Source organism: Nilaparvata lugens, chromosome 5 (assembly GCF_014356525.2).
Source record: "Nilaparvata lugens isolate BPH chromosome 5, ASM1435652v1, whole genome shotgun sequence".
NCBI lineage: Eukaryota > Metazoa > Arthropoda > Insecta > Hemiptera > Delphacidae > Nilaparvata > Nilaparvata lugens.
The window spans coordinates 49,980,397-50,005,025 of NC_052508.1; the positions used below are offsets into that span (position 1 = coordinate 49,980,397).

General features: G+C 35.0%; 1 protein-coding gene across 2 annotated transcripts; it reads left to right on the forward strand.

The window, feature by feature from the left end:
- Positions 1 to 13,280: 13,280 nt before the first annotated feature.
- LOC111047379 lies at positions 13,281 to 24,160 on the forward strand. 2 transcript variants are annotated; one of them, XM_039428549.1, is made up of 4 exons: positions 13,281 to 13,831; positions 15,375 to 15,449; positions 17,747 to 17,898; positions 24,053 to 24,160. In XM_039428549.1, the coding sequence occupies exons 1-4, from the start codon at positions 13,495 to 13,497 to the stop codon at positions 24,077 to 24,079; spliced, it is 591 nt and encodes a 196-aa protein (XP_039284483.1). In that variant the 5' UTR covers positions 13,281 to 13,494; the 3' UTR covers positions 24,080 to 24,160. The 2 variants fall into 2 exon arrangements, with proteins under 2 accessions (XP_039284483.1, XP_039284482.1); XM_039428548.1 differs by lacking the exon at positions 24,053 to 24,160 and having other exon boundaries at positions 17,747 to 18,177.
- Positions 24,161 to 24,629: the final 469 nt, after the last annotated feature.

Sequence of the window (24,629 nt, forward strand, 5' to 3'; positions counted from 1 at the left end):
CAAGCCTCAGTTGCAAATTCCCAGGTTTGCTGGAGAACCCAATGAGTGGAATTCTTTCAAGAATGTTTTTGATGCAGTAGTGCATTCAAGCCAAGAGTACTCTGATGAGGCTAAATATCATTCATTGACATCCTACCTAACTGGGGATGCACTTATGCTTGTTCAAAATGTGGCCAATACTGAAAATTGCTATCAAGCTGCCTATGATAGCTTGCATAACTGCTACAACAATGCTAGGTATCAGGCCTACTGCTTGTATAATAAAATTAATTCATTCAAGCCATCCACATTGCTTACCGAGACATTGAAGAAATTTTCAATTGAGCTGGGATCAGCCAAAAGATCCTTATTTAATATGAAGATTGATAAAGGTGATTTTCTGATTACAATTCTCTGTCTACCAAAATTACCGCTGAATATTTGAGCTGAGTTTGAAGCTTTCATTCCTAATGATCAATTACCTACATTTGATGGATTAATGAGTTTTGTTGCCAATCAAGAAAAATGTCTGGAGGTAACTAGCCTCACTAGCAATGAGGAGCAGATTATCAATGCCAGTATTCAGTATATGCAACCTTCTGCTGTGAAATCAGAACCCACTTTTTCCAGTTATGCTATGAAGAGTCAACCTGGCAATTTCCAGAGTCATACCCGCATCAGTGGTTACAATCGTGTGATATGCAAGGCCAATCATCAACTGTATAAAAGTGACCAGTTGAAACGAGAAACAGTTAGTTGCTAAGCATCTACTAATTGTGAGACAAAACAAAATATGTTTTGTGTGTTTGGGATCGCATCTAAAAGCTAATTGCAATTCGACCATCTGTTGCAAAAATTGTAGATCTATGCATCATCACACGCTGCTCTGTAATAATGCTAATAATCCTCATTCATTATTAGCCACTGAGAAATGGAATGCCTGCTCTGATTACAATCGCACTGCTCCATCGATGTCACCGCTTGCCTCATTGATGCCACCTTCAGGTTGTCCAGTATTCTCAAGCTGTCACTGTCAACCGCCAACCAGAGCTGCTATGCAAAAGCTGCCGGCCGCTTATGGTTTGCTGTCTGCCCCTGCTCCTGGTAATGTGCACTCAACCAATTCTGTAAGTAATTACAATCACGCCTCTTCTGTTGTTACATTGCCCTTGGCTGCTGTCTCTTCGGCAATATCTACTAGCTACATTCCGCCTGCTGCGTCACCGCCTGTGGCCAATAATATTGCTGCACTTGTTAGGCCGCCGCCAGTCTCAACCAGCGCCATTCTCTGCCAGTTCTCTGTTAATGCTCCTGACGTTTTCAGTGGCTGTGCTCAAGTTAAGGCCATTCATGCCTCTGCCCTGTTAGGCACAGCTATAGTTGCTGTCATTAACCTAGTACAATCAACAACATTTCCTGTGTGCCTTTCTAGATTGTGGCTCCATGAGATCCATCATCACCGCAAAAGCTGCTGAGCAGCTTGAATTAAAAGTTATGCCTGCACAAATTTGACTCAATGGCATCTCTGAGCAAGGAACTGCTGTAAAAGGCACCGCTCACCTGACACTACTGTCTGGACCACAATTCAAAACTGCCCTTGAAACTGACACTCTAGTATTGGAACAAATAGCTGGAGATTAGCCCGCATTTCCTATCAACAGTGAGCTTAAAAATTCCCTCTCTCATTTGAACCTTGTTGACCCCACTTTTGACCAGCCTGCCAGAATAGATATGTTAATTGGAGCTGACATATATCCCAATGTTTTCGTGACATCAGGATGTTGTATTATACCTGGAAATCCTACCGAATTTTCCACCATATTTGGTTATGTGTTAAGTGGAAGACTAAATGTTGAAGATTCTCCTGCCCCGCTCAAAGAAATACGATTGATATGCACCATGTTTCACAAGAAGAACCACTCTCTACTGTCATGAACAAATTCTGGGAAACCGAAGACGTCTGCTCAGATGTGAAAATTTCATTGCCTGCTGATGAACTATGTGAAAGATTGTATAAAGCCACCACCTACCACAATGATGAAGGAAGATATTTAGTCACGCTTCCATTCAAACCTGAAGCACCCCCTCTTACCACAAACTGCGAACAGGCTTACTAAAGTCATCTTGGTCTGTTGAAGCATCGGGATAAATCCTCAAAGCTGGAGGAGAAATACTCCAATTTCATGAATGAATATCAGGAACTTGGGCACTTAGCACTTTCCGATTCTGCTGTCAACTACGTAACTCTGCATCATGCCATCTTCAAAAACAATGATCCTTGCCTGAAAATTTGTGTTGTCTGCAATGCTTCCAGTAAGGATAAAAACGATTGTAAGCAGATGTACCACCAGATTCTGTCGAGATCTAAAGACTACTGCCATGCAGCTTTGTCAATACCTCCTGTTTCATGGTTTCCTACAGTTTCAAGTCTTCCACACACCTCTACTAGAAATAATGCCACCTGCACTTTGGATGCTCCTGTCTTTGAGTCACCGCCACCTCCACTCCTCTGGGTTAATGTACAGCCTCTCACTGCCTGCCATTGACATCTTGCTGGGTCACGACTTGCTGCTCATTATTGTCACTACACTAGTTCACCGCTCGCTGAATGATGACTGCACCACTGTTTGATCTGCAGCACAGACCAATGTTCATGTCTGCATTGCTAAGGATTCCTACTGTAGCACTGTTGCTACGTCCTCACTTAGCTACATACTTGGAGTTTCTGTCCTCAACGTCAACCAACACATTTATGGCCGCTCTCCTATGCTTCATTGCCCGAAGAGGTACACCCCATACTTTATTTTCTAATAATGCTAAAACATTCATAGTTACTGCTAAAAAGCTACAAGAACGGTCAAGGCTCATGAGTTCGTTTCCCTCAATTTGAATTGTTTTCTGGCAAACCATGGAATAATTTGGAAATTTATTCCCCCCAATGCTCCACATCATGGAGGCCTCTGGGAGGCCACCATCAAGTCAGCCAAGAATCTGCTACACCTCTGTATAGGTGATGCACCCCTCACTTATCAAGAATACACCACTATTTTCACACAAATAGAAAGCATCTTGAACAGCCACCTGCTCACCAAATTGTCCTCACAGCCTACTGAAGCCACCACAGTCCTGACTCCCGGTCATTTCCTGGTTGGTGGACCTCTTACCGCGCCACCACAGCTTTTTGAGAGTAAAGAGATACTCGTCACCCGCCATTGGAGACATCTAAATCAGATGACTCAACATTTCTGGAGCCGCTGGTTTATTCCTTAGTGAATATTTGAGCACACTGCTGAACCGCTCAAAATGGAAAGCTGCAAAGGAAAATCTGCAACTCAATGATCTGTTGGTCATCAAGGCAATGAACACCTCGCCTCTCAGCTGGCCTCTGGGTAGAATTGTCATGCTGCACCCTGGCAAAGATGGACTTGTACAAGTGGCAACAATCAAATGTGCATCTGGAAACATCATCAGAGCTATTAGCAAGATTCACAGCATCGCATCGCATAAGCTATTTTGTTTGCCACTACCGCCTGCACTGTTTTATGGCTGCCTGCCGCCTGTAATGATGAGTGATGACCGCACCTGTTGCCATGCTGCCCTACTTCACCGCTCCCTGCACCCTCTTGCAGCACCACTGATTCACTCGCCTCCAGTGCTGAGATCACTGCCAATCTTTGCCTGCTTACCCCTAGGCGGATTGAAAACTGTCCATTTCAACTGATATTGAAAACTTTCCACCTCTGTGGCTGTAACAAGTTTTCGAAAACAGACAGAAATAAACAAGATTGAAGTGAGTTTCAAATCGGACATCTGTAGACTTCTTTGGTTTCAAAAACGGCCAACTACAAAATCAGCCAATGGTGATGCCAGGATTGGGTCATGTGACATTCAAAACTGTCATGGAGTCATGGCGCCAAGTTTTTGAGTTGAATTTTTTTAAACTCGTGTTTATTGTCAACATTTTCAATGAATCCCATTGCTATTTTGGGTTTTAACTAACTGAGTAAGTTAACATGAAAAAGAAAATACTCACAGTTGCTCCTGATAGAGCAAGAAAGAAGGTTCGTCATCCTAAGAATTGGAAAAGAAGCATTGGAAAAGTGCATAGGTGAGCATAACCTTAAATTAGTCATGCCTTAAAATTTAACTGTGTAATTAAAACCTTGAATAATGTTGTTTCTTCGTTGATATCAGGAATGAATGTTTGTTTAATTCTGAATCGATTGATATCATTTCAAATGTATGTTGATTTGTACTTTTTCTTCATAAATAGAGTTCAAAAATAGCTATACACGGAAGCAGATAGGCCTACAAACTGTAGAACATAACATTTAGAGGGTACATATAGCTTCTTTTTTGTCGTATTTAAATAATATAAATACTCATAATTCTCTTTTATGATTCAAATAAAGACTTCTCAATAACTTTTCAATTGTGATTAAAAGAATTTAATAGAAGTTTTTGAAGGAAAATTCTTCAACTTGCCCACTAACTTATAGAATATCATTAAAAAAATGTTTACTGTTCATATGTTCTCTTAGTTCAATATCCTTAGATTAGATTTCCATTTGGACTCCTTTTCAATTCCGATTAAAGAAAGGTGGTTATGACACGGTTGTCAAATGAATTTGAATAGCAACTCTTGTTAGTCTGGGTAATGTCATGCTTTTGTTCATGTGCAAGGATCTAGAGTCGAAATAAGACCCATTTGGAAATAGAGTTGAGCAAACATAAATATAGCACAAATTCTCTCTTTAATGAAAAATAATACCAGTTGCGAAAAAATCCAAATTCTACCTTAATAGAATGATTTCATCTAATGAGACCAATGAAAATTGAAAAAGTCAATGCAATGACATTATTTTAGTGTTTTAGTTCAATTGGATCCTTGTGCAGCCGTTTTTTTTTAACGTTTGTTGCAAAAGTGGACTTCTGTCATACACTTGGTTTTTAAAAGTGGACAACTGAGAGTTTTTGTTTCAAAAACGGACATCTGTATTTTAAAACTTGGAATTTAAGCTATTTAACACATGATATCATGAAAAAAGTAGGTAGCTCATATGACTTCTGAAGTGGTAATGAATAATTGATAAGAAAGATAAATTACTTTCCTTGCCTTATTACCATAGGTAAGGAAAGTATTGCTTTTCGAAAAAAATCAGGTGTGTGTGTGTGTGTGTGTGTGTGTGTGTGTGTGTGTATGTGTGTGTGTGTGTGTGTGTGTGTGTATTGAATTATTCACTTGAAGTCACTTGAAAGAAATATTATATTTTCTTACAACTGTAAGTTTTATAATCGGAACTTTTATAATCAAAAATTGGCATTTAATTCTAATCCTCGTCGCCAAACTATTGTAACTGTTGGCATTTCATCCCATCCTCGTTGCCAAATATTGTAATTGAACATAATATGACAATTGAATAAGCCATGATTGGATAGAAAATACTTCTTAATGTTTACACTAAGAATGGTATACATTTACAAAGTATTTACAGCCCTAAAACTGGCTAGAACAGTCACTATCTTCAAGAAGGGTGACCCTACAGCCCTGAAAAGCTACAGGCCAATCTCTATCATTCCCGCACTGGCCAAGATCTTTGAAGCCTTTATAAAGATTCAATTAATGGACCACTTTGAGAGCAATAACCTATTTTCAAGTGTGCAGCATGGTTCCAGGCGTGGTAAATCAACAGTCACAGCTGTTTCCAAGCTAGTAGGTGACATCCTAGATTCTTTTGAAGAGAGGGTCTCAGTAGCACTGGCTCTGGCAGACCTGAGTAAGGCGTTTTAGTGTGTCCCGCATGAATTTCTGTTGGAGAAATTTGCAGCATATCGAGTTGTAGGTCGGGTCCTTGCCATCCTTGGTTCCTACCTGACTGACAGAAGGCAGATCCTTTTGCTGGAGGGAGCCAACTCAGGTCCAGTACAATTTCATCATGGGGTGTGTAAGATTATAATTTTGAATAGGTAGCAAAATCACTATATGAAAAGATTTTATAGGTCTCAAGCAAACAGCTGGAATCACTGGGTGTGATATCAACAAACTCGAGATTAGATAATAATGGGTATCCAGGCTACAGTTTTGAACAGCCAAATGGAAAGGGGAATGTTATTGCTATTTATTTAATTATATAGAATAATAAATTTTTGAGGTTAGGTTCTCTGAAACTTACTGGTCGGCAACCTAAATAATCGGTCAAGCCATATAAATTGAGAATTAGCCAGACGCCTGTGGCAAATTTAGTTGCATACAAATAGCATTCGCTTAAAATGTGATCAGAGGATTGGTAACACGCATGGCATGTTAATGTAAAAGGAAAAACATTTTAAAAAATACAAAAATATTTATTATGTCATACATGCATGGACAAAATGTGTAAAATAAATGAAAATATTAAGGGAATGTGGTATATCCTACTCGGTGCATGAATACATTTGTAATTTTAGAATAAGCCAATCAAAATACAGTAACTGACCAGCAGTAAAAGCAAGTTAATTCAAAAATATACTTTATTTATTATATAAATGATAAGAATTTGTAAACTATACAATACCCAGTTCATGTAACAGAAATAAAATGAATAATTAAAAAATATAATATTTGATCTTTATGCAATAACCTAGCAGATTGGCATGGACTATTTTGAATCATGTTATTGCATAGTAGTGAGGCTAGGACCAGCTCCAATTAGAATTGAATATTTAAATGATATGCAAATTTGAAAATACAGAAGTATGGTTGTGGAAAGAATAGGGGTAGATCAAAGCCCACTTGCTTGTCAGAGGTCACCGGGAACAGCCACCAATTTATAGAGCACAAGATCCCTTCTTAAATAATTGTATGTTTTAAAAATCTAAGTTTGAATTAAAAAATTAATTTCATAAGACTCAGTGAGGTCGTATTAAGATGTGAGTCACATAATTTAATTAAATATCCCCATTTGGTGAAGATGACATCAGCACCAGGAAGGCCTAGGACATCGAAAGAATCCAGATCATCATCATACTTTGAGAAAATCGACATCTGAGTTTAATAATTAAAAAGTTATAAAGGGGGCCCTCGGTGCTTCGAATAAATCATGATTCAATAAAGCTAGCTTGATGAAAGGTTGTTTAAATATTGAAATTAATATCAAACTTGCGCAAGTCTTTAAAGGTGAAGGGAATTTTATTAAGAACAATCTATCAGATCTACATGTTTAAGAATGCACAGATGAAATATTTATTAATTTTTGATATTTTAATACATACTCACTTGACCATTCTTCTTATCAGTAAATTATAAAGATGTTAATGAAGCTCATGTTCATAAGATAAATTAATTTATCGGATTTCCACTAGAGGCCGAACCTTAGCCCTGAGAGATACACATTAATATATTCTGAGATTTATAATTTATATTTAATTATTTATATTAATTTGGAAAGAAGATACATAAAGTTTTATTCGACAAGCAACAGCAAGTCAATAACTGAGCTATACAAGTTGAAAGCATATAGTTGCTGATTAAAGAAGCACATGGTAATATTTTGTGCTAAAAGCAAAGTCAAACATTAGTGAGCAGGCACGGCCCTAGGGACTTTGCCGCCCTGGGCGAGATCGGCAACTGCCGCCCCCCCCCCGCAAGTATCCGGCTTTAATTGTTAATCCCGGGTTCCACCCCTCCTTGAGCGATCGCCTAACGCCGGTTACACATTGGGCAGTTTCTGCCGGGGCGGTAATTTCGCCGTCGCCGCCGTTCGAGCAGTAGTCTATGAACTTGAATGGAAGCTTACACACTGGGCGGCAGAAACGCCGCGCGGCTATATTGCCGTTGGCGGCAGCTGTGCAGCCGTTCACTGCCACTGCGGCTGGCAGTGTTTTGCTGCTCTTGTCTACGCAGTGGCGTACGTGACCAAATGGGCGTTAACACATTTGGCGGTTGTCTACCGTCGCCGCTGATCAGTCGTCTTTCCCAGTTGCTCCAAGTCAGAGGTCTTTGAAAATCAGCCTTTTAATTTGTGTCTTGTTGTAAAGTTTGTAAGTTGTTTATAACATTTATTTATTGTTTCAAGTGTTTGTGGTTGATGAGTGTGAGAAAATGAGTAAGTTAATAGACAATGAGTTGTTAACATCATTTGTAGAACAGAGGCCAGTTTTGTGGGACAAAACCCTCGACATATTTAAGGATCGAGATGCAACAAGGAATGCGTAGAAGGAAGTGTGTATGGAGATTAGGGGGGATTTTGAAACTCTGGATGACAAGAAAAAAACTGTAATATGTTGTATATCGCTGTCGATTTAATAAAAACGTTCATTTCAATGAATCCAAGCAAGGCGATTTCTCTGCTGTCTTCTTTTCCTTCGACGGCATAACAAAAGTGGTAAAAGTTGTTGCCTTTCCATTTTAAGCTAAACACTTAATAATATATACTTTTGGAAAATGTGCAAAATACAATTATTAACTGAGCACTCATGAAACAGTGAAGTCACAACACATTTGCGATGAAGAACTACAACAATTATTTTGGCTACTGATCATACGATCATACTGATCATATTTTGCCGCTCGATGTTTGGCGGTATTTTTTCCGCTGAATGTGTAAGCTTGACTTTTTTTCGAGGCTGCGACGGCAGTTTCGCCGCCGCGGCAGAAACCGCCCAGTGTGTAACCAGCGTTACTATTGTGTCTCCGCTGTGATGCGACACCACAGAGTCTCAGTAAACTCTAAAAAATTATGTTTAACACTAGTTATTGACATTTAAACAAATATTTGACAATTAAAAATATTGGGGAACAGTAAAGTCCAGTCAATATAGACATAAAAAGGGGGTTTGCTTGCAATTTATATCGTAGTTCTGATTTTTTAATATTTTATTTGGATACATGAGAGAGGTTCAGAACCAAATTGTACTAATACAGAGTGGCCCAAAAAGTTCGTATTTTAGGTTCATTTTCCAGTTTTCAGCTATTTCCAGCAAAATCAGTGATCGGACAGAAAAATTTGCTCTTGCCTTTTTTAAGATCATAAAATTCTAAATGAAATAAGATCATTCGGAACTCTCTATCTCCAATGAGTACTGAGCTATGATTTTTCAAATATGAGTGATATTTTAAGGAAAAAATCAATTTTGATCATATTTAGTATTTGATCAACAATATATCCCGATTACAATCTAGATGTAAAATTCAAAATCCCTCTGGGCATTTTTAGCTTCAACCATCATCACCATCTATATTGTCCTCACAGTGATATTTCGCACAATGATTTATAAGCTCATGAGATCATGTTCTATGAGAATCAACCGTTAGTTGCACTTCATTTCAGTATTTCCTAGTGGAGAGGCGCGCGAGGACACAATCAAGGATCGCTTAAGGATCAAGCTATCAAAATGAAAAAGTTTTCTGTTTTCAATCATTACTTTCTGAGACATGAGCGCCTTAAGTTTAAAATTTTGGGACAGAACATTTCAAATTCGGTACGAGATGAATCCATAAAATTCAAAGGATAAATTCTTCATGGTATTTTTGATTTAATAAAACAAAAATTTTCTGAAAATATCAATTTTTGAGAAAGTTTTTCAATTAACTAAAAATGAACAAAAATAGTGTTGAGTTTTTTTTTTTTAATTGAATAACTTTTTCAAAAAATGTTTCAAAATTTTCTTGTTTTGTTCAATCAACAATACCATGAAGAATTTATCTCTTACCGAATTTGAAATGTCCTGTCCCAAAAATTTAAACTTTAGGCGTTCATATCTCAAAAAGTAATGATTGGAAGAGAATGTTTTCCTAAGAAAACTTTTTCATTTTGATATATACCGGTACAAATCGAAAAACTTTGAAAAATATCACCAGTACAAGAAAGTTTATTTTTAGCCTTTGCACAGCCTTAAGACGTACACTGCAACATAGTATTAGGCCTACTTAACTTGCTAAGTAATTAGAACTACAATTTCTACAAGTTTGTTTAACACACCTGTTTAATTAAGTAGAACTCGTCTGACCTTTGCAATTCCTTCACCAATTCTTCAAGATCTGGGGACTGAACTATTTTATGTTCGCTAGACCACTCAGACGTTCCTGGGACATTGTTGATCTTAGAAAAACCTTCATTAGCTCGAGGTTGAAAAACTTCTTATATAATTTTACCATTCACATTTGAAATTATGAATTTATTATTTATTTGTATTTTTAAATTTTCCGTTCCTTTAAATTTGCCACCCCCAAAACCTGCCGCCCTGTGCGGCCGCCCGGTCCGCCCACCCCTGGGGCCGGGCCTGTTAGTGAGCTATCTGTGATATTTTTCAATAGATATATATATATATATATATATATATATATATATATATTTGTTCTTTTATTACTTTTTATACTTGTTGCTCTATATTTTATTTATTTGTTGATATTTATGTAATTATTTTCATTTGAATGGTTTTCCCTTCATTTATTATCCTATCTCCATGCATGACCAATCTTGTTATGGTCTATTTTGTTACCAGTATTGAAATATTATTAAGATTACCAGCCAACTATATTCTTCACCGAATAAGTTGGATAAATCAGAGATATACATTGATTATCAAATCTTTTGAAATAATACGTTCCCGAGATTTATATAAATTATCCAGTACCAACACATCTGATTTGAAGAATCTCAGAGGTCATAGTATTAAGTTGCAGCAACATAAATTAATAGAATTTATAAGGTATTCTGATAGAGTATTGTGCTTGATTCCACTCAGTGTCATTTTTCATTGCTGACCACTTTGGTGAATTGTGGCGGGTGGCATTAGTGGTGGTACCACATCGATTAGTACGATAATCAGAGCCCTTATATCTATCTATCTCTACTGCATCTATATTTGTGGAGTACAACAAATCAGTCACAGGAACTGTGAACTGTTAAAGCGGCCGACGTTTGCAGCCAGCGAAAGCAGAGAACTGTTTGAGCTCCTGGGAGAGCTGGTAAGGAATTGGCGCTATTATTTTTCCAGGAATCACAAAAAGTGTTGCACACCTTCCAAATCTTTGCTCTACCGACTGCAGCCAAGCAGGGCACACGTTATAGAAAAAATAACGTTACAGGTGCTACAAGGATCAATGATTGGACCCCTCCTTTTCCTGATTATGATCAATCACCTTGGTTTGCTGGGAGGCATGAGGCATCCTACTGTTTGCTGACGACACCACAATCTTTGTCACAGGGAGAACACCAGTGTTGGCACAGAGGGTGGCTGCAGTTATTTTTGAACTATTGGTGGTTCACCAATAATAAGATGAGTCTAAATGAAGACAAGACACAAGAGACTAACTGTGGCCTTAGTACAAACCAGTTCATCAATCAGACTGAGGTCAAGCTACTAGGATTTACACTGGATTCAAGACTCAACTGGGGTAGCCACACCAACAAGCTTTGCCTAAAGCTATCCAGGGATCTACTCAGGGGTCTAAAGCCTCTTATTTCTAGGAAGCATCTTCTTGAAGTGTATTTTGCCTTTTTCCACAGCCATATTCATGGACTGCAGATGTGGGGACATGCGTCCGGATGTAATGATGTGCTTCTCCAACAGAAAAGAAAAAGGCATTGAGAATTTTAGACTTAGCAGGATACCTTGATCACTGTTGGCCAATCTTCACCAGACTGGGTATCTGTAGGGTGTTCAACCAGTACATTGTGCTCTCCTTGCTACACATAAAAAGTCATTATCACTCAATGACAAGAAGAGCATATAAGCATTCTTGTAATACTAGGGGGAAGCTAAAATTGATGTACCCTTTTGCAGATTGAACAAGAAAAGAGTCTGTTTCCCTTTACTGGCTCAGAAGATCTTCAATGCGCTGTGCTGCGCATGGTGAGAGATCTGGATGACAGAAGTTTTGGTGCTAGGATTAGAGCCTGGCTGTGTGGGATGCCATTCTTCTCTGTGACTGAATACTTTGAGGCCGACAAGTCTTTAATTTAATAAATTCAAGTGATACAGAATCCTACCGACCATCTCGATCTGTTATTTAAGCTTTAAAAACTTTAGTATTTGTGACAAGTTTGTTTTAAAATGTTATAATCAACGACGACCAAATAAGGTCTGAATATAGAGAGAAGCCGTCCATCCAGGAAACTGGTCAATGATGAAGGAATTGACAATACTGTTGCTGTCCTTTTCTATTATACAACAAAACAGATAACGCTATCTCTCTCTAGCTTTGCAATGTTGTCTGTTTGCCAGAATATTTTTTTGTTACTTTTGACAGTGACAAAAGTAGACAATTCTCAGCCGCCATTTTTTTCACCATTCTATCAAAATACTCTAGTACACAAGTCGTATAATTGATTTAAAATTTATTTTTGAAACAATTGCATAATTTTTAGACATTACTGTATGAGAAACACAAATTAAAATACTTGATTTGACATTTTAAAAGTTGATAACTAACCATCCTCACAAAGTAGGAGGAATCTCACACAGAGAAGAATCCTCTTCTCTGTGCCATCCTAGACTTCATCCATGCTTCAGTTAGCCTACACATATGGGTTAGACCTACTCGTACCAGTATAAATAATATTGAAAGGTTATTTCCAAATTATTCCCATTTAAATTACTTATTTTAAATAGGATTTCTATTTTTCTATTATTTTTAAAAGAAATTGGAATAGAATGCCTACCAAATAACTTAATTTCTGTTGTTTTAAAATCCAGATTGGTATATCACAGCTTTTTAAATTAGCCGCCATTTCAGGTTTGTATAAAAATAAAATCTGATCTCAGTTATGGAAGCAAATTTTTAAATCAAATTATGAAAAAATTCATATTCTTGATTAATTTGACATCAAATTGATTATTTTATCAAGGAAATGATAGTAAAGTAAATTATGGCTTTTGTTGGTGGGGAGTCCCTTGCGGGAAGGTCCAACTGCCTGAATATATAATTTAAGCTGTCAATGGGCCTCACGACTGTCATACTTCAGCCGGGACCGACAGTTTAATGTGCTCATCCGATAACACGGGAAGGAAATGATAATTATTATTAGATCAAATTTAATGGGATGAATCACAAAGTAGATGAACATTCCTCTTCTCTGTGGATGAATTGAGTAACAGCTGTGTACAGTCAGTGGCAAAATGGATAGACTTGGCAACGTTTTTCTCTCATCTTTCTTTACTGCCATTATAATGTGGATCTCACTGTAGTATGAAAGTAAGTTTGATTATCCCTTTTTGAATGCTGAGGCATGTGTGGAACGCGTACCTACGGACGCACATTGCCTCGCCGAGGCGTGCGTGTGAATAGCCTTTACTTGCTTCGTACGAATTTGTGCGCCCGTCAATACTGGTAATAAGTCTAACCTGTTTATTGTTTTTTGACGGAAATTAGGTACTCATATTACTAAAATTTGATCCAAGTGATATTTTCAAGTTATTTATATTGCTCACAGCGTAAAAGATATTCTAGGTGCAACATTAATTCTTTTGAAAAATGTGCTGCAATGTACGGTAGGCTATTTAGGCGGTGTTGAAAAAGTTTGAATTTTTGCAATGTTCCCTGCGTGTAAGGTACAGGATTCCATTTTCAAATTGAACAAAAGCTATGACATGATCAGAAATATTATATTAATTAGTGATCATTTAGATCTAGACTTCATCAAAGTAAAATATAAAATGACTAAACGTAAATCAGAAATGATAGATAACATAACATCTCTTTTTACAACTTTAGAGAAAATTGGGGAATGTAACGCGTTTGATAAGTTTTGTACTGTTGAATTTCTAACTGTTTTTGTAAACAATAATGAGTTGAAAGATCTTGTTTCAAAGCATAGAAGGCTTTTGGATATTACGGATTATGATAGCTTTCTTCTCATGAACAAATTTGGTAAGCTGTTTTAATTTTACAAGTTACATTTTAAACTCAATTGAGTTTACATTTTGGCTAAAGTGCACGTCCAGTGCCAACATACCTATTACTATTGTTTTTAAAATAAACTGAGTTCAAATTATTACAACTTTACATGCATTTAATCTTTAAGTAGCAACCATAAGTAGCTAAGGTTAGGAAAACTCAGATTAGGAATATCATAATTTGATGATTTCAATTATCAAAATGGATGCTACTCATAGGTTAAATGCATGTAAAATTGTGCTACTTTGAACTTAGTTTATTTTAAAAACAATAGTGACCGCCGTTTAATTTTTGTGATTTTGTGCTCAAAATAACATACTAAATCGATCCCAATTAAAAATTTGATGACAGGTATGTTGGCACTGGACGTGCACTTACACCTTCCATTTTACCATGTATTTAAACCCACCATTAAGAATTTTAATGTGATTAAAACATTCGAAATTTGCATTCTTCCATTTTAGATTATAATCGTCAAACTCGGGATCTCAACAGTTTTTAGCCAGTTTATCTTTGCTTCCCTGGTTGGTATTAGGAATACCAATCTAACAGGGAATCTGAGTGGGTTGCAGAATACCTACTCACTTTGAAATGAATCTCCAAGTCATAGTCAATGTTCTACGATGTAGGCTAAGTAGGGCTCAGAACTGCTATCCTAATATCGCTATTAAAATGTTCAACATGCTACCAGCATATGTGCGTCATTTGAGTGACTGTGAGTTTAAGAGGAGACTCAAGTCCTTGCTGCGTGCCAGACAATACTACTCTTGAGTGAATTTTTTCAGGAGGCTATAGTAGATATTTAGTGGCCATTACTATACTTAGCCATTCTATGCCAATATGGTTTTAATATTTGACGTGACAGTGTTGTCAAAAACTTATGTGTTAACTGTGTTTGAGTATTTTGACGTGATGACATACCCAGCGCATCTGGCTGGCTAATGGTCCTACTAACTGAAGATAGAAAATATATAGCACAGCGTAGGCAAGATCTCTCGAAAACAATATATTCGTATAGAATTTTATTCTTTAAACGTCCCGTAGTCTCAAGTTTGTTTTGATCCACTCCGATTAGTTGAAAAATGGCTTGAACACTGGAGAGAGAATACATTTCTTGAAATCTTCGGCTTCTTTAAAGTAAAAAGAAGTACCGTACCACTAGGGTATCTAGAAGTAACTAGTATAACTAAAACCTAGTACAGGTTAGCCTAGTACAACCTAGTTAGCCTACCTAAATAATTTCAAAACTATTTATTCTTATTTTAATTCATTGCACGAGAAAGGAAAAATCCTTTAGATAAGAACTTTGTGAGAAGTTTGAATGTGTGGAAGGAACGAAACCTTGTGTCATGTGTGAACAGGCGCGGATCCGCCCACCCACTCTGGATCCGCAGCTATGTGTGAAACAAGCCTTACTCGTGCTTAAATAACCCTTATTATAAATCTGCTGTATACTAATATTGAATTACTTGATGTCATATACTGTGTGACTTATCTGCTTTATCTCTCATTTCAGCAACAATTACTGGAAGTCAATCAAAAGAAAAGTCAACATATTTTAGAGGAAAAGAAGATGGTTTATCACAAAAAGGTTTGTAAATAATGGAAGTGAGGTTTCATATCATGAATTGGCATTCTGAACTCTGTAGTGAATAAGTGCATATAGGTGAAGGTGACCTAACAATAATATCTGAGAAAACAACAAATTAACAATAATTTCAATTCAGACTTAGCAAATACCGTACCCACCTTTAATATTATGGAAATCATTCTTTTTTCAAATAATGACTCTTGAAACTTGAAACGCACACAGCAGCAGGCAGATGTCTGCACTCTGCAGACATCAACAGTCTGATGGAGAAAAGATGCCTCCCTATTAATAGTGATATTCATGTTAAAATGGCAGTTAAGAAAGATAGGAGAACAGGGTTGCCTTTCTCTATAATTTGACTCCATTTTACCCCAGACTGTACTGAAACATAGTCATCTATATTGGATAGCTGTAACTCAAATCATCCCATTACATTTGGTCTAATATTAAGTATTGAATGAAAAAGACTAAGAAATTGTCAAAAACCACAGATTTGTGAATTTCATAAATCTGTGGTTTTTGACAATTTCTTAGTCTTTTCCATTCAATATGAATAATTACCACAATATCAACTTCTCAACTACACAAAAAGTAATATTAAGTAGTTTTAATTTTCCTTGATAATAATCTAATTCGTGTCAAATATAATTATGCTCATCAATCATTTATATCCCTTTTAATTTGATCCAAAACTTTCATAACTGAGATCAGATTTTGGCTAAAATGCAATCGTTGAGCTACCGCTACTGTCATCTCATTTATCATTGAAGAAGATATCGTCACAATTTTTTTTAAATGGAAGAGGATGAAAAAAATGAAGCGCGCTAGCCTATAGTGAGGTCCACGTTATAATGGCAGTGGAGAAATATAGGAAAGAAACGTTGCCGATCCTCTGTCTTGTCAATGCCTTCTATGGAGGGTAACTAATACCTGTTTATTGATGTAAAAATAACTTCATTCTCGTTAAAAACAATCATTTATATTTTATCAAGCAAGAAATTATATTATATTAGGTAGCTCAGTAGGGGTAGGGATGGGGACTTTTGATATGTTCACCCCCTTACTGGTCCCAACAAAGCTGCAAAGTCAAAAGTTGTGTTCAAAAAACATTCTCTCCAAGTTCCTTTGTCAATTGGTCTATTTTTGCATAACTGAAGATATCACACTGAAGCTGCTGCAACAATCGTGGGGATGTGCGTAAACTTGTAAAATTATACATCAAATTGAAGAGAATTTGTTGCTCTATAAGGTCATGATCAGCATGGATTCCATTCCCATCAATATTCAAAAAGTTATAAGAGTAAAAATAGCAAAAAATTGAAGGAAAATGTGTTTTTTTTCAAAAATGACACATCTTTTAGAGCGGATATCTCGAAAAGTGAAAAATATATAGAAAAAGTTGTAAGATCAATATTGTAGGAAATTATGTAAGCTTTAATTTCTTATAGAATAGTCATGTCTGTAAAATGCATAATTTTCGAGTTAGGGGTGAGGACTTTTGATATGTTTACCTCCTCACCACCCTAAACAGAACTGCGGGGGTCAAAAATTGTCTTCCAAACTTTTCCCTCTATAACACTTCGTTGTCTTGGCTATGGGGATCCTATTTAAAACACTTTTCTGTTGCGTGAAAATTGTGGTCTGCCATCTTAGAACCGTCATATTGAATCTTCTTTTTTTAAATGGAAAGGTGATCCATGATTTTGATTTTTCTCTTTTTCAAGAGAAAATGAATGGCGTAATCGACACATCAGTATCTCAAATTGTTTCAAAGTTATTCAAAAACAAAAATATGAATAAATCTTATTAAAATAAAGTAAATGAGTATATAGAAAATCTAAACTATCGAATTTCACTCTTTTAATTGTCATTAACTACTTTTAGTAATATACACTCTCATATTCAACACTTTGAGCAGTAAAGTTTGATCTGTCAGATTTTTATGTAGGTACCAATTTATTTCATTTTTGTATGATTTATTGGTATTTTTAAATGTGATTAACTTTGAAACGGATTGAGTTATTGAGGTGAATTTTTCGTTATTCATTTATACTTGAAAATACTGTATTGAAATCATGTATCATAATTATGGCCACCTTTTCACTTGAAAAAAAATGGAGTTGAATTCAAGATGGTAGACCAAAACTTTTAAGTGATAAGTAGTTTTTTATAAAAATGAGAAACATAATGAAACATAACATAATCAAATTATCCTTGTAACAGAAATTTATCTGTTTCCATACTTTTCACTAACTCTGTATTTATATCATGTATATTATTATTATTTTTATTTCCAGATGTAAATACAATTTGTAAAAATATAGGGCCTGATAAATGGAAACCACTAGCCAGGCATATGAAAGATGAATCCTCTCAATACATTTTTGACGAGAGTCTTATCTGTGAAATCAATTCTAGACATACAAGCACCGAGTTGAAATTACAAGAGGTGAGTGAATACTTCATTTTCAAGAATTATTTCAATAAAATAATAAATTCTAAAAAATTACAATCATTCAGCATTTCTTATAAATAACATAAACACTGGTACTGAATATTACTGTAATGTGAATACAGTATTACTGGCTGTGAATATTACTAAAGAGGACTGATCTATTAATGGTTTTTACATAAATATTTGTTCATGAATCGAACCCAATCTCAGATTGGGTAGAATTCAATTTGTCTAAATAACCTAAAAGATTATGTTCACTTATGTGTTTATGGGGGAGGTTGAGTTTATACTTTTAAGGGCCGGTTTCCGAGCTCCAGATTAAGCTAAGTTCTAGATTTTAAATAGCTGGAGTCAGAAAATTGTCTTTTCAAAACGAGGCGTAGTCGCATTTTTTATGACAGTAGTCGCAGTTTTTATTTTCTCATTTCTATAATTGGAAACGTTTTCCCTAGATGAAATTAAACATTCCTAAATAATTCAAAATAGCTGAAACTTTACGCTATTTTCTCTTTTTTTTATTTTGTGTTCAATTTTCTAGATTTTCGAAATTTAATTGAAATGTGACAATGACTACGATACGCCCAGTTTCGGAAAGCCAATTTTCTGAATCCAGCTGTTCTAGTCTAGAACTTAGCCAAATCCCGAGCTTAGAAACCGGCCCTAAAGCTGCGTTTACACCGGAGTTAATAACACGAGTTATTAACAAAAAGTTATTAACTTGACTGAATCGTCAAAAATTTCTCTTGACAAAAGTTAATAACTCATGTTTCTAACAGAAAATTCCTTGTTATTAACAAGATATTGTTATCAATATAATTGACTTCCATATGATTTCATTTAACGAGAGTATTCATATGATATTACAGCCAGAATAAAAAGCAAAAAAATTGTCTTCAAATTTGAATTGAAACATGTGTGTGATCATTAAAATGATGATCTTCATCTGATCTAATGTAAATAAATTATAATGCGTTTACACCAGAGTTTAAAACAAAAGTTTTCAACATAAGTTAATAACATTTTCTTTTGGCTGCTAGTTTTGTTATCAACAAAAGTTAATAACTTTTTCACGTGTTTTGTCTGCAGCTTATTATTTATTAGGTTATTACTGTAGTTGTAGGGTAGGAATGCTGGGCGAGGGGGTTGCGGGGAAGATAGTAACCTGTTAATAACAAAAGTTACCGACTCTCAATGGATAACATAAATCTTGTTAATAACAAGGAATTTTCTGTTGAAAACACGAGTTATCAACTTTTTTCAATAGAATTTTTTGTCGATTCAGTCAAGTTGACAACTATTTATTAATAACTCATGTTATCAATTCCGGTGTAAACGCAACTCAACATGATGTTATTAACTTTTGTAATTAACATCAGTTTATAACAAAAATATTGAAACTTGTGTTATTAACAACTCTGTTATTAACAATTTACAACTCCGGTGTAAACGCAGCTTAAATGGCAATATTTTTATATTTTTCATTCTTATATAATAAACACAAATAATGAAAAGTATTGGAATAGCTGTTGCATCACATTTTAAATTTGACAACTATTTATTAATAACTCATGTTATCAATTCCGGTGTAAACGCAACTCAACATGATGTTATTAACTTTTGTAATTAACATCAGTTTATAACAAAAATATTGAAACTTGTGTTATTAACAACTCTGTTATTAACAATTTACAACTCCGGTGTAAACGCAGCTTAAATGACAATATTTTTATATTATTCAATATTTTTCATTCTTATATAATAAACACAAATAATGAAAAGTATTGGAATAGCTGTTGCATCACATTTTAAATTTGGAAAATATAAATTAATGTCTTCAATTAAACTATAATTCTTCTCGTTGTCGACTGCGGAAGTGTATGCACAAACAAAAACGTACCTTTACATGCAGATGCTCACGAAAGAAACAGTGAAGTTATATTGTATTTTATTCTAAAGCTGCGTTCACACCAAAGCTATTAACAAAATGTTAATAACTGAATCCTTATTGATTCTATTAGATTGAACATAATTTATCATAAACACGATGAACATATGTGTTTGTCAAGTTCCGTTCAATCTAATAGAATCTGTTAGGATGAAGTTATTAATATTTTGGTAATAACTTTGCTGTATAAACGCAGCTTAAGCATTGTATTTTATCATCCGTATATCCACCAAAGAATATAATTGTGTATCGATATTCAATGATACAATTTGGAAATTGTACTATGAAGTAATAATAATTAAGAATGATGATGAAGTCTGCTCTATTTTAAAAAATTACCGTATTGTTCAGTGCAGGGATAATGGATAATGAACTATCCAAAGTGAATCTTCTTGTAAATAAGACTCAAGCTGTTTGTTCCTTGGTACTAGTATAGAGATCAAGATGGATGGGCCATATCACAAATTGATTGATTTTTTTGTAAGAATACCATATAGAAGTGCAAGCAAACTGAGTGAAGTAGGATTCATCCCCTATCCTTATACAGATAGTATTGTTTTTAAAGAGTGCAATTAGAAATCAAGTGGTAAATTGACTTTGAAACCTGTTTAATATCTGTAGAAGCAACGTGTTGAGATACAAGACAATAGGAGAACTGTAGTACCTATATTCCCGCCGATAAATACATTATTAAACCCTGACCCATTTCCGACTGAACCTATCCCGCTTGCACTAATACAAAGCAAATTGACAGATAGCTTGAAGGGTGAAACAAGTGTATCTGACAAAACAAATCCTTAAACAATATATAAAAGGATAAAGTCAAGAGGAAGAAGGGAGGAGATGGGGTTGACCTTATCATAGCTCACTTCTATCCACAATCTACATAAGTAATGGTTGACTCAAACTTTAACTCCTGTAATCACTGTAGATGCTAACCAAACACAGGAAATTGATGTAGTTGTTGATGAGTTGAAAAAGAAGAATATAGAATTATTAGTAAAAAAACAAATAAAAAATCAACTGTTATTTCATCTTAAACCCTCTACATCTATCAAAATAATATCAGGATCATAGTTATATGCTAGGTTGGGTTAGGTCACCCAATCACGGGACACTCTTCTTTTCGGTACACGTCCCCAACGCCTCCATATTGTTTAGGTTAGGTTTGATACTTACTTTCTTCTTACAACTCTGGAAACTTACTTTCAAATCATAGTTAGTCTCTGGAGCTGCCCCAAAAGCTCATTTTTTCTATGTTTTCAAACTCCAAGAAATAAAAGAATAATTATGATTTTTTAAAGCATTTTTTAAATCCAAACCTATAACATGATTATATATTATTAGACCTGATAATAACTTGGTGAATAGAGTCAGGGTTCAAAGTATTCTGTGAAGATTGGAATAAAGATCAACTCTTTAAAAAAATTTGCTTTATCCAAAATATATCCATTATGGCAGTGGCGGCTGGTGTAAATATAGTTTGGAGGCTGTTAATATCAATCTCAACTTTCATAGTAAATAAGAAAGCAATAAAATAATAGGGATTATTAAAATGTCATTACAGGGAACTTGAAAGCTATCATTTTTTTCTCAACATAATTCCAAGCCACTGTAAGAGATAACAAAATGAATAAGTTACAAGATTCAAACAATACAATAGGAATAGAAAACCAAAAGCTGTTTCACACCTTACAGTCTCTATTATTAGCCTGGAAAGACAATAGCACAAATATTTTTTTTCAACTGTCACTTATACTTACACAAACCCAATTTTACAGCTTGTGTGGAATTTTCAAGATTTAAAAATCTTCCAAGTTTAATTTTATTCTCAATTATTGCTATAACATTTTTTACATCATCCAATAAATTTTTAATAGAATAAATATAACTTTTGTTTATAACACAATCGCTTACATATTCTCATATCAAAACTTTTCAATGTGGTCTGTGTGTAGTGTGATACTATCGACTATTGATACAAAGGCAATCATCATAGATCAATATTGTTGGTATCATATTGTTATATAGTTTCTATACAATGCTGCAACCATGCGATCCTCAAAATGCCTCCTGTTGTCATAGCAACCAATGGTTTCCAGCACTTCGTTTGCTTCCAATTATATTCTCCCATATAAGTGATGCCTAATAGAAGGTTGCAATTTATTGCTATGTGTTCCTTCTTTGAACCAACATTCAAAATTTTGGACTCTGTTCTGGCTTTTTGCTGTATGAATTTTGTCTGAATTGAGAAAATAATTTTTAATAATATGACCATCAAATTGAGGTTTTATTAAGACATTTTGAAAAAGGAACGTCTCTTTCCATTGTCTGATTTTTTTTGTATGAGGGGGGGGGTTGAGAGGAATTGCCACTGCATTATGGTGTAGCACCAACCTACATACCCTGAAGATAAGAACCTCTTCTGAAGCTTTGTAATGTAAAGCAGAACCGCTTACCACTGCACCATAATAGATATCTATTATACTAGATGTGTTTGCTGTTCAATCAACTTCAAATCGTCTAGAGTTAAGGCTTATCTATTTAGGCTATATGGTTGAAATGATCAGTTACCTCCTTTTCAGTTAGAGCTGTTCTTGCAAAGTAGGCATATGTTATCCTAGGCAGAAAGGTTATACAGCATTTCCATGACAAAACTTATGGAAGCTTATCAACAGAGGATGCTAGTGTTCTTATAAAACTAGATACACCTTTAATGTAGGAACATAGAGTGAACCTTGAATGAGGAATGTATTACCTAGATCAAGACCTATCTAGTATGTTAATAAGTAATTGTTTGTAGTCAACTAGGCACTTTCATTATTTTTCACAACTCCTCTAGAGTCAAGACAACTGTCAATGTATCAACATTCTAATGATGGTATGATATAATAACCCAGCATGCTCTTCTTCAATTGATTCAAATTCAATGTATCACAGTTGCATGATACTAGTTCTAATGACTGTCAATGAACATAAAAAATATGTGGATCTAAATATTGAAATCGTAAATATTGTTCAAATGGGTGTTTCACCCCAGCTTGAGATTATAACCTTCTCAGTTGTAGAAATTGGGGTTAGTGTGAAGATGTGGAAAAAACATTTGTGCTATTGTCTTTCCAGACTTATCATAGAGACTGATACATGTAAAAACTTTTGAGTCTTCTATTTCTATATTTACACCAAACTTTACTACTGAAGTGTTGCATTAGTCTACTAGTAAAAGCCAGTGAACACTGAATGATCACTATTGAAAAAACAGTGTACAAAATAATAGACCTCAATTTAGCTTAAAATTAGTGATCATATTAATTTGGATTTGCACTTCACAAGGAAAATTGTAGGATATTAACAGAGAAAAATAATGAGAAAGAATGTATAATTTCTGTAATTGTGAATGATACAATATATTATAACTTGAGAGTTCATTTCAATGGTCAAGAAGTATTGAGAAGTGAATGTAAGTCAAACCATATTGTAATATGGATATTTATTTAGAACTAGCTGGCGAACTTCGTACCGCCAAATAGTTATGCATCTCATTACAAACTTTAGCTGGATGCACACCTGAGGAGGCGGGATGCGGCATTTTGCATCCAGGTGCTTCTCGCTTATCTGTTTGAAAGGAAGAACTCACACACACTGAATCGGGCATGGAGTGGAAAGGTGTGATAAGGCAATCTCCATAAGATCAACTTTTTGTATCACCAAGCCGCGCCTCCTCAGGCGTGCTTAGCCTTAATGCACTATATTGTTATGGAAATTACCCAACAATCAGTATTTACATTTATATCTCAATATGGACTTCCAATTTGCTTAGTTAGTTGTGCAGCAGTTTGTATTTTTATATATAATTGAATGCAGCTTGCTGGGAAATTGAATGGTATGTCTCCTTGCTGCTGATTTTCCTGTGCATATTCTAAATTTACAGCATTTCGAGTTCTACCAATACTAACTATTACTTCAGGCCCCACAACTAATTAATGACGTCCATAACATGTAGATTGTTTCTTCCTAGAATAATAGTAGTTTCTTCTAGCTTATCAATGTATACTCTCTAACTATTGTTACTGTATCGATTTTTTTATTGGGTAAAATACTATCTAAATTCCAGATTAAAGACATTTGTATTTTATTAAATAGAAATTTGTTAAAATAAAAACACTTTATTCCACAAATGCAATAATTTCTCCATACTTTCAGCTTGATACGACATATTCGATTCAGTGATAGAGCTATTGTTATATTCATCTCAACCAAAAATACTTAATAATAGCCTGTATCAGAATCAAAGGAGAGTTAAATCAAAGGTAAACCAAATTAGATGTAGCCTAACTCTTTCTTAGGAAAGAGGCTCCCAAAGACTTGATCACAATAAATCTGTGGTACAGAAAACCCCATCAGGATGGGGTTATGGGCTACCATCAGGATGGGGTATGTTTATCAGGTAGGTAAAACCTTGGTAAAATTCTCGCCGGTGAGCTCCCCCTCTTATCTTAGTTATATTATTAAAGATATCGACTCATATTTTTTTTAAATGAAAGAGGAAGAAAAAATAAAGCGTGCTAGCCTATTTTTATTCAATTTAGTTCGATTTTAATATTAGAAATAGCTCTTTCAAAACTAACCTTATTTTGAAGAAAGGACGATTCTAAATATATTATTATCTCTTATTTTCCATCATGATACTGTTTCTTTATAATAATTGCATTGTAAAAATATTTGTAAAACATGTCAGTGTTGTGAATCTTAACTATTTTTGAAGATATCAACTCAATTT

Coding starts and splice junctions, on each gene's coding strand:
- LOC111047379 (XM_039428548.1), top strand. CDS start 13,495: ATGTTCCCTGCGTGTAAGGTACAGGATTCCATTTTCAAATTGAACAAA. Junction 13,832..15,374: donor TCTTCTCATGAACAAATTTG/GTAAGCTGTTTT, acceptor CTCTCATTTCAG/CAACAATTACTGGAAGTCAA. Junction 15,450..17,746: donor AGATGGTTTATCACAAAAAG/GTTTGTAAATAA, acceptor TTTTATTTCCAG/ATGTAAATACAATTTGTAAA.